Source organism: Geotrypetes seraphini, chromosome 2 (genome assembly GCF_902459505.1).
Source record: "Geotrypetes seraphini chromosome 2, aGeoSer1.1, whole genome shotgun sequence".
Lineage (NCBI taxonomy): Eukaryota > Metazoa > Chordata > Amphibia > Gymnophiona > Dermophiidae > Geotrypetes > Geotrypetes seraphini.
Window position 1 is genome coordinate 197,144,170 of NC_047085.1, and position 14,873 is coordinate 197,159,042.

The following is a 14,873-nucleotide window of genomic DNA, read 5'->3' on the forward strand; positions in this document are numbered from 1 at the left end:
TAGAGAAAACTGGGTGTCTATGATCAGTAAAGAAGGAGCAAAGAAGTTGCTTGAATTCCACAGTAAGTTAAAACTCAGAGGAGAGGGGCTGGGCCTTCTTGGAAATGTAGTCCAGCCCTATGCCTCAAGCAAAAGTACAACTCCTGGTGATGTCATCCACCTGACATAGGAGTGGGGGAGGAGCTCTAAGTTCCTAGGGAGGTGCTCAGCCCTAGAAAGACTTCCTGAAACAGTAAATGACGGCAGAAAGAGTCCTTCGTGGACTATCCAATCTGCCCAACAAGGTGACCAGAGCCACACCCGCCACTTTATGTAGGCCCCAGTCACCAATGTTTAAATGCTGGTTGTAAAGTCAACCATAGAGAAGAAAAAGGCAGGTTTCAAGGGTTCCCAGATGCAGATGAGCAGAGGTGTTCCCTGTATTAAGCAAGAGAGGGCTGGAGAGGAGGAAGGGTTCCCCAAGGGCCCTAAAAAGCAGAGATTGCCAGGGGGAGAAAATGGGTTAGGTAACCTAGGCTGCTGAGGACCCCAAAGTGTATATCAGGCTAAAAACTGAGGTATGGCTTAAACCATTCCCAGGGCATGGAGGTCCCTGAAAACAATCTGGAAAAACCAGGAATGTGGCCAAGCCTAGCCCGAGTGCAAGACCGAGACAGAGTCTAATCTAATCTAGTCTTCGGTTTATATATTGATCATCTTTCAACGGAGCTCAACTCGGTTTACAAATAGCCAGGAGACCAGAATATACATAAAGGAGAAATAAGGGTAATAGTAATTAATTTAGACTGTCATAAAAATAGATCTTGCAATGTTAGCGATTAGTGGATTCTGCAAGTAAACTGTTTAGGTATTGTGAAAATAGCAAGGTTTTCCAAAACAATTGCAATTGGCCTATTGTTCTAATAGAACCTGAAATGGAGAAGCCGTGCTATTACTACATTCAGGTCCTGTTTATGAGCTGTTTCCCTTGCAAAATTTAATTTGGGACATTGGTTTTAAAAGAAAACGAAAACTGGAGTTTCTGATTTTGTTTGCTGTATAAGGAAGGTATGGGAAGATTCCCAAAGGTCAAAAGGAATAGGGTGGAGCCTTTCTCGCTGCTCCTGTAAAGATCCCACAGGAACAGAATTTTGTAATGGTGGGATAGCCATTTGGAGAATGAAAACTTAGAGATGAAAACCTGTTTGCTAGGTCATGGAGTGATGCCTACAAGAAAAAGGAACTGGCCTGTTGTTTAGAAGGAGGATAAACCATCCCTGGGAGCTTAAAGGTGCCAGAGAAAAGACCTGCTGGAACTGAGTCATATGGCACCACCAGCAGGGTCAACTCAGCTGCCAAAGATAAGCCTGGGTTCCATTTGCAAAAGTATAATAAAACTCATGTTGTCCACCGATGCGAAGTTCCTTCCTAGAATTTGTGTTGGGGGAATGTGAAAAAAATTAGCACCAAAGCTGAGCTGTTCCCAATACTATGCACTGCTTCAGTACTTCAACATCAGCACTGAGACTATTACAGTGTCTTCATTATGAGTCACTGATTGGAGAGTTCCGAGTTCTAATCAGTGCCTGAAGATGTATATTAGTTACATTAAACGGAACAGTGTTTGCCATGGACAGCTGGGATGCCAGTCTAAAGCAGTATTAGGCTAATAAGCAAATAGCATTTATTTGTAAATATGCTTTTTCCTTTTTTAATTAATAGTAACATAGAAGATGACAGCAGATTAGTGAAAATGTATGCGGCAGGATACCAAATCTTCCTTTTTGTGTTACAATGAAGCTGTTTCTGGAGTCCCTGTTCCTCACTGTGACCGGTGTAATGTGATGAGGTCTGTGCGGCGGTCAGGTTGATTTTTAGGTTGATGAAATACGATCACGTAACACCCTCCTATCGAGTGCTGCATTGTCTGCCAAAGTAGGCGCCAATGAAGTTTAAGTTTGGTTGTTTTTGTATTAAGGTTTTGTTTGGTTTAGCTCCCAAATATATAGCTGAGCTTTTCTCTTTTGCCACCAACAGACATAAGAGAAACTCACATCTGAATTTTGTTTTTCCGCCTGTTAGAGGATGTAAACTTAAAAAGCATCATCAACATCTTTTTTCATATCAGGCAGCGTTATGGGGCAAGGATCTAGAACAATTGCTTTTGCTTACTGACACTTATGGGGAATTTAGGAGACATCTAAAAACATATCTGTTTTTGAAGTATTTAGGCAGTTGATTCATAAAGATTATGTAATATTCAGATCATTTTAGTGTTATTGGCTTCTAACTTTTTTAGTTCTATACAATCTTTTATTGTAATTTTTTAATCTACTGTAAACCGCATAGAACTTTACGGCCTTGCGGTATATACTTTGATTATTATTATTATTATTGCCTACCACTGGGTAGTGAGTGCATCCTCCTCAAACACGGGCTTGAGCTGAGTTCCTTGGTGACGAGGTTTTGAAAACAAGTTCCCTGTACAGTGTTGGAGAAATTCTATAACTTGGAACCTTGATTTGGTGCCACAATAGGGCATGCTTAGTACCAATTCTGTAACAGTACTTAGCTGCGCCTCAGGTCACAAGAATATAAGCATTGTCATACTGGGGCAGACCAAAGTTTTCATCAAGCCGGGTTCCAATAGTGGCCTATTCTTGGCAATATACCAAAAGGGTATCCTAGAAATAAGCAGTAAATATTCCCAAGTCCATCTTAATAATAATGGCTTATGGCCTTTTCTTTTAGGAAATTATCCAGACCTTTTTTAAACCCAAATGTCTTTTGAAAATCCAGATTCACAGTATCGACTGGCTCTCCTTTATCTACATGTTTATTCAACCCTTAAAAAAAAAAAAAGTACATTGGTGAGGTAAGGCTTCCCTTGACTAAATCCACGTTGGCTTTGTCTCATTAATCTATGCCTGTGCTGTTATGGAATACTAGCATAAGAACATAAGAATAGCCATACTGGGTCAGACCAATGGTCCATCGAGCCCAGTAGCCTGTCCTCACAGTGGCCAATCCAGGTCCCTATTACCTGGCCAAAACCCAAGGAGTAACAACATTCCATGCTACCGATCCAGGACAAGCAGTGGCTTCTCCCATGTCTTTCTCAATAACAGACCATGGACTTTTCCTTCAGGAAATTGTCCAAACCTTTCTTAAAACCAGCTGCACTATCTGCTCTAACTACAACCTCTGGCAATGCGTTCCAGAGCTTAACTATTCTCTGAGTGAAAAAATATTTCCTCATATTGGTTTTAAGAGTGTTTCGCTGTAACTTCATTGAATGTCCCCTAGTCCCCTAGCTTAAAAGCTTATTGGCATGCTAAACCTTTGGCATGCCCACTTAGAGCAAGTCATTGGTTGGTGTAAGATGACATGCAACATGCACAGTTGATAGTATTCTATCAACTGATAGTGCGTAGTTGCTCCAGAATACTGTGGTTAGATTAATGTTTGGTCTAAAAAGACTGAAAGTGCTGCATTAGCATCTAAGAATCCTCATTGGTTATCAGTTGAGAAGCGAATTAAGTTTAAATCAGCTTGAATAGTTCATTGCATATTACAGACTGACTCTTCAGATAATCTGATTTTGCTTTTTTCTCATTTGCATTATTTTTCCACCAGATTATGTGGTACTTTATTATTACATTTTCCACAGATTATAGAAGTATGGTACAAACAACATCTCAACTCCTCTTTTGCTTACGCTGCCTTTACAATTTGGAATAATCTACCTGTTTACATTAGGACTGATATCAATTGCTTAAGATTTCATAAAAAATTTGAAAACTTTTTTATATGACTTGCTGCAATAATCATATTATGATGAAATTTTAATTATCGATTGCTTTTGTATTTTCCTGTAGATTTTACGGCCTCTTTGAATGTAAATCGCCTTGATCCTTTTTGGCATAGTGCAATTAACAAATTGTACATTAGATTATACAAAATTGACACTGAAGGAATGAAGTGCACAGCAACAAATTATCCCCCCCCCCTTTAGGGTTTATTTAATCATAGACCGCAGTGGTAAAAGCTCCAAAGTTCAGAAATTCTATGAATGTCGGAACTTTTACCGCCTGAGCCTGCAATTAAAACCCCTCACGCAGCTTGATAAAAGGGGGACTATATGCGTTACAATATGTCAAATGTAACATAGACACATTAGCATGAGTGATTACACAGCTAAATGACCTCCCTCTGCATACTTAGGAAATAATAAATTTGTTCCCAAATTGTGGAATCATGCCCACCCCACCACCACCACCAGTCGACACAGGCTGCTCAACCTGGCCTGTGAAAACTCCTTTTGTGCCAATAACCTAATTAAGCTCATAAAATATTGTCTCTTCTCCCTTCTCTTTTATGCATCCCTAACAAAAAAAAAACCATGCGGAGCTTTGAACAAAAATACAACACAAATGCAGACTTGTAACAATAACAAACCCATGAAGGAGACTCAAACTGAAGTATTACAGGATCTGTTTTTGTTATGGCTGACTGGAAAAGGATTTGTTGCTAGTTTAGGTTGGTCCCTTTGCTTTCCTTCAGGAGGTCGCCTAATGAGACTGTTGTAAATAAGAAACCACAGGGGAAGAACTAAGAAGATGGAAACAGGAATATTTGATTCAGCCTATTGAATCGATTTTTCTATTCGATTTGATTTTCCTGCCCAATTGGGTGTTTTTTCAAACATCCTGGTGGATTTATTTTATACCTCTTTGCCCCCTTTGCCTTCTCCTAACCACACTGGCGCTGTGGTATAAACAAAATAAACAAACAAAAAAGACTTTTTTTCTCTCTGTTAAATCCTAGCTCACGTTTGCGGTCTAACACTGGCTCTGGCAGGATACACTTTTCAAATCTGACATATTGTAATCACAAAACAGGAAATAAAATTATTTTTCTACCTTTCGTTGCCTGGTCATTATTAAAATCTTGTTGGTCCCAGGCTCTGGTTGTCTTCTGATAACTTGCTTGCCAGGGTCTCCTTCTTTCTTCTTTCTCCGTGCTAACCATCCATCTTCTATCTCTGTCCTCCCCTTCTGTTTCCCTTTTCTCCCCCGGAGGTCTGGCATCTTTCCTTTTTTTCGTCTTCATCCACAGATCCATTTTTTCTCAACTACCCTTTCATCCAGCATCTCTCCCTCCTTCCCCACCACCTCAGGGTCTACCGTCTCTCCCTTTCTTTTCCCAATTACCCCCCTATCCAGTATCTCTATCCCCTCCACACCATCCCTTGTGTCCAACTTCTCTCCCTTTCTGTTCCTTCCCTCCCTTAATCCCATTGTCCACCATCTCTCTCACTGTCCTCTGTTTTTAGACCCATTATTTCTTGCCCCCCCAAGTCAGGCATATGCACATCTCTTTGAATCTCCCCTTCCCTCCCTCCCTCCGTGTACTTCTATACCAGGGCCCTCCTCCCCTGAAGGTCTGTCCCCCCTGAAGGCCTGTGCCACCACCCCAGAAGGCCTGTCCTCCCCCTTGAAGCCCTGCACCCCGCGAAGGCCTGCACCCCACCCCTGAAGGGCTGCCTGTCCCCCCTGAAGGCCTGTACCACCACCCCTAAAGGCCTGTCCCCCCTGAAGGCCTGTACCACACCCCTGAAAGCCTGCCTGTCTCCCCTGAAGGCCTTTACCACCCACCGGACTGCACCTCCCCAAAGGACTGCACCCCCCCCCCTCGGAAGGCATGCGTGTTCCCCCTGGCCTCCCACGCATCCATTTACCTAATATCAGCAGCCTGCAGAGAAGATCACCGGTGCTGGTGATCTTTGCAAGCTGCCAGAGGACTTCAGAGCTGTTTCCTCTGCCATGGGCCTGCCCCTCCTCTGACGTCAGAGGCAGGATCGCGGCAGAGGAAACAGCTCTGAAGGCCTATGGCAGCTTGCAAAGATCACTAGCACCGGCAATCTTCTCTGCAGGCTGCTGATATTAGGTAACTGGATGTGTAGGAGGCCAAGGGGGAAGCCGGTCACCAGCACTTCCTGACTGACCCTCCCTCCTCGCCCTCTAAGGCAGGTGTGGCAGTGGTCGGCCAGCAAGAGGCAGCGCTGCCGCTCCAGCTTTAGGGGGCGAGGGCCATTTTTTTTGTTGTTTTAAATCGATTCGAATTTATTTACCAGAAGTGAATCAGTGAACCGATTCGAATCGTGAATCAGGCAGCACTAGTGGTAACCATATTCTTTTCCTTCCCAGACTTGAGCATGGGACCACCAGGCTGTGCCAGTCCTGTCAGTATCACATATAATACTCTATTAAGAAACTGCAGTGGAAGAGCAGCAGTAATTGTGTGAAAAATGACCAGTTTATTGTAGGCCTGCTGCTTTGCCTTTTGACTGATGTTATACCTAGGGTTACCAGATCCCTAGAGCCGCCACCCAGTTTCACCCATTCCCGCCCCATTATGCCCCAGTCCCACCACTAATCCTGCCCTAGCCCCACCCCAGCCCCATCCCCCACTGCCTGCCCGACGCAATTTAAAGGAAGCTTTACAAAACCCAAACAAAGTGCTGGGTTTTGTAAAGCCATCCAGACCCCGGACATGTCCTTGAAAAAGAAGGACATTTCCGGGGAAATCCGAACGTCTGGTAACCCTAGTTACACCTATATGTATACTCTGCCCTGTCTGTGATTTGGTAACCTTCACTACAAGCAAGCCACATCTTATGAAAAACCGCATTTCTTTTCGCAGTAGAAGATTTTACGACCATCTTCATTTAATCTAATCTAACCTACAATTTACTAATCGCACTATACCAAAAAGATTCAAGGCAATTTACATCCAAAAAGGCTATAAAATCTATAAGAAAATACAAAAGCAATCAAAAATTAAAATATCATCATAAGATGTATATTACAAGTCATATAAAAAAGTTTTCAAATTTTTATGAAACCTTAAGGAATCAATATCAGTCCTAATGTAAACAGGTAGATTATTCCAAATTCTAATGGCAGCATAAGCAAAATAATTGAATATTGTGGGCTTATCAGCATAAGGGACTGGAAAGTGACGGATTGGTATAAAGCACTGAGGACTGACAATTTTCCTCACTGAAGTCTGTTGCCACTGTCAACAGTATGGTGCCCAGTGAGCAGGTAAATGTGTTATGGGCATGTTAGACTTTATGATGTATTAGAAAGATTTTTCCATTCTATGCTGACACCCCCTTTTGATAGATGTGGCCTGCTCTAATATCTTCGTAAAAATGTGCAGGATACACATGCTGGCATTTCAAACCTGTTTTTATTTGCTTCTAGAAAACTATAAGTCAGCACATCTTTGGTCACAAGACATCCAGCTTGTTACACATGTGCTCAGGGGACCCCCCCATGCAGCCACTGAAGATACTTGTGACTAATGACTAACTGAGAAGTCCCTAAACTATTTTTAATACCAAAACCACCTTCAATTTCTAATCACCATTTTCACAGTCTGCTGTTGAGACAGACATCGGGGAAGCCAGTGCTTGCTCTGGATCGGTGGCATGGAATGCTGCTACTTTTTGGGTTTTAAACAACACAAGCGGATCAACTTCTAATTTATCCAACCCACCAATAAATATCTACTATCAGAAAGAAGGGGGTATAATGGATAATTTATATAATACTTACTTTGAAACTTTATTGACACAACAGTGTCTTCCTTTCATTTATACTTAATATATCATTACTGTGGACCCACCATTTTTATAATTCAAATAATGCCCTATTTTAACAGTAAAGCTTGCCCCCTAGCAAATCAATTAAGAAGTTGAAGTATCATAAAAATGCATTGTTCTCAGTAAAGAGACCTCTTATAACTTGGATGTTATTTCAAGTCTTCATCCTGAATGCATGTAGTATAATCATTTACTCCAAACCTCCTTCCTAACCTCAATTTTAATTATTTAATATAAAGACTAAAAACCAACTGAGGGTTCAACTCTATCATAAATTTTTAAGTATTATTTCTTTAATTTCTTTTGAATTATATTGTAATATCAAAACCTAAAATCAATTCATCAAATGTATGCTTCAAATCTAATTTTTCAAGGAGAACAGCTTTCCAGTCAAAGCCAACATTGGAGGACCACGAACTACTCTTTGGGTTTTTGCCAGGTATTTGTGACGGGATACTGGGCTAGATGGACCATTGGTCTGACCCAGTAAGGCTATTCTTATGTTCTTTAGAAAACCTTGTATAAAGGCTGGCACTGAACAGTCTTCTAATACTGTGCCTGCTGCCCAAACATCAACCAGTTCCAAACTTCCAATAACTGATGCATTACGATACACAGTTTGGTAATGTTATGACTTGGATACAGCTTTTTCTGTGTGGTTTCAATCAAAGCAGTTCACATATTTTAGACAGGTACTTATTATGTACCTGAGGCAGTGAAGTGTTAAGTGACTTGCCCGGAGTCACAAGGAGCTGCAGTAGGAATTGAACTGATGACCTCAGGGTACTGAGGCAGCTGCTCTAACCAATAGGCCACTCCTCCGCTCCCAATGTGCTGGATATTCCAAGGGCTTTATACTGTATGTTTAGCAGCAGCCACTCATCCCCCCTCATGCTATAAGAGGACGTTGAAATTGAAACGTATGTTGTGTGCTTAGATTTATAGAATGCTAGCTTTTACACACCTAAGTGGCACTTTACATTTTAAAGATTGGTAGACTTTTCAGCAAGTTAGGCAGTTTGAAAATTGCACTGATCAGCACTAAAACTGTCAAAGTAACATGAGTTGCCTGCTGGTTGTAATGCTTCTATTACATTAGGTTTTAATGCCTGATGTAAAATAAAGTAAATCGTGAGTGCAGTACATTAATCATGTTAAAGACAGTGAGGCCACTGGCCCACATTGAAAGGGTGGGAGAGCATAGGGAAACTCCTCCCCCACCCCCTTGAAACAGTTGGGCTTCCCGAGATCCCCAAATACACACTTCTAGGTGTCTCCAAATCTTTGTAGAAGTAAGCCAATATACACTCCTCCCTCAATATTCACGGGGATTAGGGGCAGAGCCGGCCCGCTAATATTGAAAATTCACAAATAACTTTTGGGCCGGATCTGACCTACCCCCGCATTCCCCCCGGCATCCCAGACCTTACCTGGTGGTCTAGCGGTCTTTCGGGGCAGGAGTGATCTTCCTACGCTCCTGCCCCATGCAAATCACTCATCCAAAATGGCTGCCGTGAGTTCCCTTAGTCTCTCGAGATTACGACGGGAACTCATGACAGCCATTTTGGATGAGTGATCTGCACGGGGCAGGAGCCTAGGAAGATTGCTCCTGCCCCAAAAGACCGCTAGACCACCAGGTAAGGTCCAGGGAGGTCCAGGAGGTGAGAGGGAAGTGGGAGTGATTCCAGTTTTAAGAAATCACGAATAATCAAAATCGCAAGTCCTAAAACTGCGAATCGGGAGGGGGAAATGTATGTGCTGGTCAGAGTGTCACTGACACCAGTTTGGATTCAGCTAGGGCTACCAGATTTCCTCTTTGAAATAAAGAAGGACACTTATCATCACCCTGTTCCGTCCCCAGCCACGCTTCGTTCTGCCTCTAGCCCCGCTCCCACACAAACCACACACCACCGTTCATACATGCGCAGAAGCCCTCCAGACGCGGCCCTGAGCTTGGGGCCTTCCAAAACCCGGACAAACTGCTGGGTTTTGAAAATCCTTCTGGGCACCCAGACAGTCCTCTAAAAAGAGGACATGTCTGGGTTTTCCTAGACATCTGGTAACCCTAGATTCAGCATTATGGCTGGCAGGAGTGAAACCACTTCCTCTGGCTAGCAAACATTCAGAGACATCTAGCAACATAAATAGGGGTTCTAGGGATAGGGGTGTGTATGGGGGCTTGTAGAACTGAAATGTCTTTGAAGATTTGAGGGAGGGGGCCTGAAGGTGATATGGAAGAAGGGGAATGGGTATGAGGAACCCATGAAGCGCAATTACTTTGGTGGGTGGAAGAAGTTGGGCCGACAGCCAAACATTAAACATTAAGGGGTCAATATTCAAAGTGATTTAACAAGTCAGAAACAACTCTTGGCTGGTTAAATAGCCTGTTAGGTGCTAACCAGTCATTTTCACTAGCATCTAACCAGTTGGTACCACTGAAAATGACTTGTTTGCACCTAAAGCAAAACCTGATATTTCAGGAGAGTTCTGGGGGCAGATTCAGTACTAGGCCAGTTAAATGTCAATATTCAGTACTTAACTGGCTAAGGCCAAGGCCACCACATAAACAAGACCACGTAGAAGTCTGTCCTATCTTTAAGTAGTTCACCATAGTCAGTTAAGTGCTGAATACAGTATTGCAGTTAACTGGCTATGGTTTAGCCAGCTCCAGAAACCCGAAATTGGGAGCCCTGACATGGTCCAGAATTTAATTTTTGAACATTATGCCAGTGGTGGTCAACAAAACACTGAGTGCGCCAGCTGAATATCAGGCCCTAAATTTCCTGCATTAAGTGGCTCATTTTCAGCTTTTTAAGTATTAAGTTTTTGATCCTGCGCTATACCTCCATAAGAAAATAAGACGTGTCATCCAGGGTCAATCAGAGGTCCATCAATGGCCAATCTAGGTCACAAGCACCACAGGATCCCAAGGAGTAGATTTGTACCTTGTTGCTTGTATCCTGTGACAAGCAGTGGCTTTCCCAAATCAACAGGGCTAATAATGGTTTATAGACTTTTCCTCTAGGAACTTGTCTAAACCCTTTTCATAAACCCAGCTATGATAACTTCCTTGGCTGCATCTTCCAGCACCAAATTGTACAATGACTGAAATAAATACTTTCTCCAATTTGTTTTAGATCTGCAATCTATTTGATTTTTGCAGTGTCTTTTAGTCTTAGTGCTATCTGAAAGGGTAAACATTACCCGATCTACCCCACTCATGATTTCCTATCCCTTCAGTGAGAGTGGGTACTCTTCCAACAGCCCTTTTCCATGGGTAAAACACTGTTTTTCAGATGGAAATGACTTTATTAACCTTTTCAAGGATAAACAGTCATTAATAAAGAGAAATAAAAAAAAATTCAAAGCGTCTGGATAATGTTATCCAACATTCACTGCATTCCACACTACACTACATCAATGTGAGTTGCTCCCCTCCAGCAGGGCCTGATAAATTATTCTAAATACATGCACAATATACTATACAGAGGAGAGCAGCTGCCACACAATCAGTTGAATTTACAAGGGCTTACGTTTTAGGATGTTCCTCTGTTCCAGCTCTTCTGCGGTGGGCCTTTGGCTCAGTCGCCTGCGGAATAAAATCAACATCAGTTTCTGGACCATAGTACACGCTCCACTCACTGTCCTTGGCAAGTGGTTTTCAGAACTCAGACGGAGACATGGTGAGAGGACCCTTGTAGCTCATTCATTTGTTTACACTGGTCCTCTTGGCTGGGGGAAATACCCTTAGCAGTCATTTGCGGACCTCCTTTGCTACATCACACACTCAGATACACCTGAGCCTCAGTGAGTGGCTCTGCTTAGCCAGCCAGTGTGACGAAAAGTAAGCTCTGCTTAATAAATCATTGCATCATTTCCTTCCTCTTATGCCTGTTTCTTGAATTTCGTCAGTGAGGATGCTAATTCTAGTCTTCCTCTTCCAGACCACTGACTGTGCCCTCTGTACACACAGCACTATTACACAAGACAGCTGACATGTGCTGTGATGCATTTCACATTACACAGACTAATAGCTTTTCCTCTTCTAACACTTCATCTGCTTAGGGGCTATATCATATTGTGCACATGCATGAAGGGGGAGATTTCACTTAGGATTTCTATAGGCAAAGGCTTTTCTACATGTGGAAAAGGCTTACTGTAAAACTGCTCCATGGTATATGCACATATTAGTACACAAACTGACAACATGACACTCCCCTATAGAAGTGATATACAGTGCTCCCCCGCAAATTTGCGGTCCCGGTCATTCGTGGTATTTTCTGACTGCGAATGACCGTGCAGGAGAGGGCAGCCTGATAGCAGGCGAGTGAAGGAAATCACTCGCGGTATGCTCCGACCGCCTCTTCCTGTACTACAGTCGGGCCTCACCAATCAGGAGCTGCGCGTCAAAGCAGCTCCTGATTGGTGAGGCCCGACTTTAGTGCAGGAAGAGGCAGTCGGAGCATACCACTAGTGATTTCCTTCACTCGCTGGCGCTCCGGCTGCCCTCTCCTGTCTCCCCTGCTAAAAACCGTATTCGCAGTTTTTCAACATTCCCGGGGGTTCCTGGAACGGAACCCCCGCGAATATCGGGGGAGTACTGTATAGTTGTAGAAGTAGTGCACCAAAAGTTAAGTGACAATGTGACGTGTAGCTTCCATTCTACTATGGCATTCTGCCATAACAGGGGTGAAATGGCAGGTATGTGCTGAGTGGCATGGCAAAGGGTAGTTGGCACTTGGGGTGGTGACACCTGGCATAGCTCTGCTGTGCGTCCGCCCACTCTTCCCTGCCGCTTGAGCACCCTGCGTGTATGTTTTGAAATGTTCCACCAGCACGAGCAATGTCTTCCACCTGCTGATTGCGCCAGCCTGGCTCCCTTCTGACGTCACATCCAGATCCCACGACCAGGACATGACATCGGAAGGCGTTGAGGCCAGCACAAGCAGTACGCAGAAGACGCTGCTTGAACTAGTGAACATTTAAAGAGGCACGTGGGGGAGGGGGGCAGAGAGGTGCTGGCACCTAGTGCGGTCCATCCCGTCCCCTCTTACTACACCTCTGTATGTGCTCAAGTGCACTTTATAACACGGCTATGTGCATTAGTGCTTAACCTCACGGGGGCGTTCTTGTGAGAGTGGCCCTGGTGGGCCATGAGCATGTTACCACGCAACCCATACAACTGATAGAATACTGTCAGTTGTCTGAGGGGGGCATGGTGGGTCATGGCTAAATGTCGTCGAGTAACTGTTGACTTACACTAGTAGCTTACTCCTCATTTTACTTTGAGTTATACTAACAAGAGTTCTCGAAGAATACATTTGTTTGCATATCCCTCAAAAAAAATTATGTCACTATAAAAGGTTCCTTGAGAGAACCTTTTCTTTTCAGGCGGCCAAACTAAATTTATGGCAGGCCAAAACTGTGTTAGAAGCTTCTTCTTATCTCGATTTTAGAAAACAGATAAAAACTCAATTATTTAACAGATTGGGTTCTTAATGTATCTTACTATTTTAACTTTTTACTCCATTTTAAAAATGCTCCATCTTTTTATATTGTATGTATCTCTTCCTATATTGTATGCATTTAATCCACATTTTCAGCAACAACCAGCAGCAGAAAGACTTTTGACCTCCATAAAAGGAGTACATCTCAGACAGATGGTAACGGAGCCCACTAGGGCCCAGGCGATCCTAGACCTGGTACTCACCAACGGGGAAAGCGTCTCAGAGGTCTCGGTAGGAGATACGCTAGCCTCCAGCAACCATAACATGGTATGGTTCAACATTGGGAAAGGATCTCCTAAATCAATTACAAAAACAAAGGTGCTCAAATTCCGGGGCACCGACTTCGCACGCATGGGAGATTTCGTTCATCAGACGCTGCAGGACCAAGCAGAGACCGGCAATGTGGAAACTATGTGGTCATACCTGAAATCATCCATACACGAAGCAACTAATCGCTACATAAAATCAGTAGATAAACGGCAAAGAAACAACAAACCCCAATGGTTCACTGAAGAGATCTCGCACCTCATTAAGGAGAAGAAAAAAGCATTTCTTTCCTACAAACGTACGCAGAGAAGAGAAACTAAAGTAGAATATAAGACCAGATCTGCAGCGGTTAAAACAGCAGTTAGGGAGGCCAAACTTCGAGTGGAAGAAACTCTGGCAAAAAACATTAAAAAAGGGGACAAATCCTTCTTTAGGTATATCAGTGATAGGAAAAGGAACACAGACGGTATAGTACGCCTTAGACAACCGGACGGAAACTACGCGGTGGCGGATTCAGAAAAAGCAGAACTACTAAATGAATATTTCTGCTCAGTCTTCACCTGCGAAGCACCGGGACACGGACCAGAGTTGAAGATAAAACAAGACATGGATGACCCTTTTCAGAATTTTGAGTTCACACCTGGGGACGTCTACAACGAACTGGCAAGGCTAAAGGTAAACAAGGCCATGGGACCGGACAATTTACACCCAAGAGTGCTCAGGGAATTGAGAGATGTTCTGGCGGAACCGTTGGCAGTACTCTTCAATCTCTCACTAAGTACGGGGATAGTTCCGTTGGACTGGAAAACAGCCAACGTCGTTCCTCTACACAAAAAGGGTTGTAAGGCTGAGGCTGCGAACTACAGACCGGTAAACCTCACCTCAATAGTTTGTAAACTCATGGAAACACTAATTAAGTATAAATTAGATACGATCCTGAACGAGGGAAATCTCCGGGATCCCAGTCAACATGGATTCACCAAGGGTAGGTCATGCCAGTCTAATCTTATCAGCTTCTTTGACTGGGTAACAAGAAGACTGAACTCAGGAGAGTCCTTGGACGTCGTGTACCTGGACTTCAGCAAAGCGTTTGACAGCGTCCCACACCGCAGGCTGCTGAACAAGATGAAATCGATGGGATTAGGAGAGACTCTAACTGCATGGGTTAAAGATTGGCTTAGTGGCAGACTTCAGAGGGTGGTGGTTAACGGTACCCTCTCTAAAATGTCGGAGGTGACTAGCGGAGTGCCACAGGGTTCAGTCCTGGGCCCACTCCTCTTCAACATATTCATTGGGGATCTGACTCAAGGGCTTCAAGGCAAGGTAACCTTATTCGCTGATGACGCCAAACTATGCAATATAGTAAACGGCTATAATCTACAGGATGCTATGGAGCAAGACCTGCGTACTTTAGAAAGTTGGTCCTCGATCTGGCAACTGGGCTTCAA

The 14,873-nt window shown here is 43.5% G+C and overlaps 1 protein-coding gene across 8 annotated transcripts in view; it reads right to left on the reverse strand.

Annotated features, from left to right (window-relative positions):
- Positions 1 to 14,873, reverse strand: part of PHACTR1 (phosphatase and actin regulator 1) — a 281,124-nt gene that overhangs the window by 34,628 nt on the left and 231,623 nt on the right. For all 8 annotated transcript variants that reach the window (XM_033934653.1, XM_033934652.1, XM_033934647.1 and 5 more), the window contains one exon: positions 11,185 to 11,240. In XM_033934653.1, coding sequence (XP_033790544.1) covers positions 11,185 to 11,240 — 56 coding nt within the window. The remainder of the gene's footprint in view (positions 1 to 11,184; positions 11,241 to 14,873) is intronic.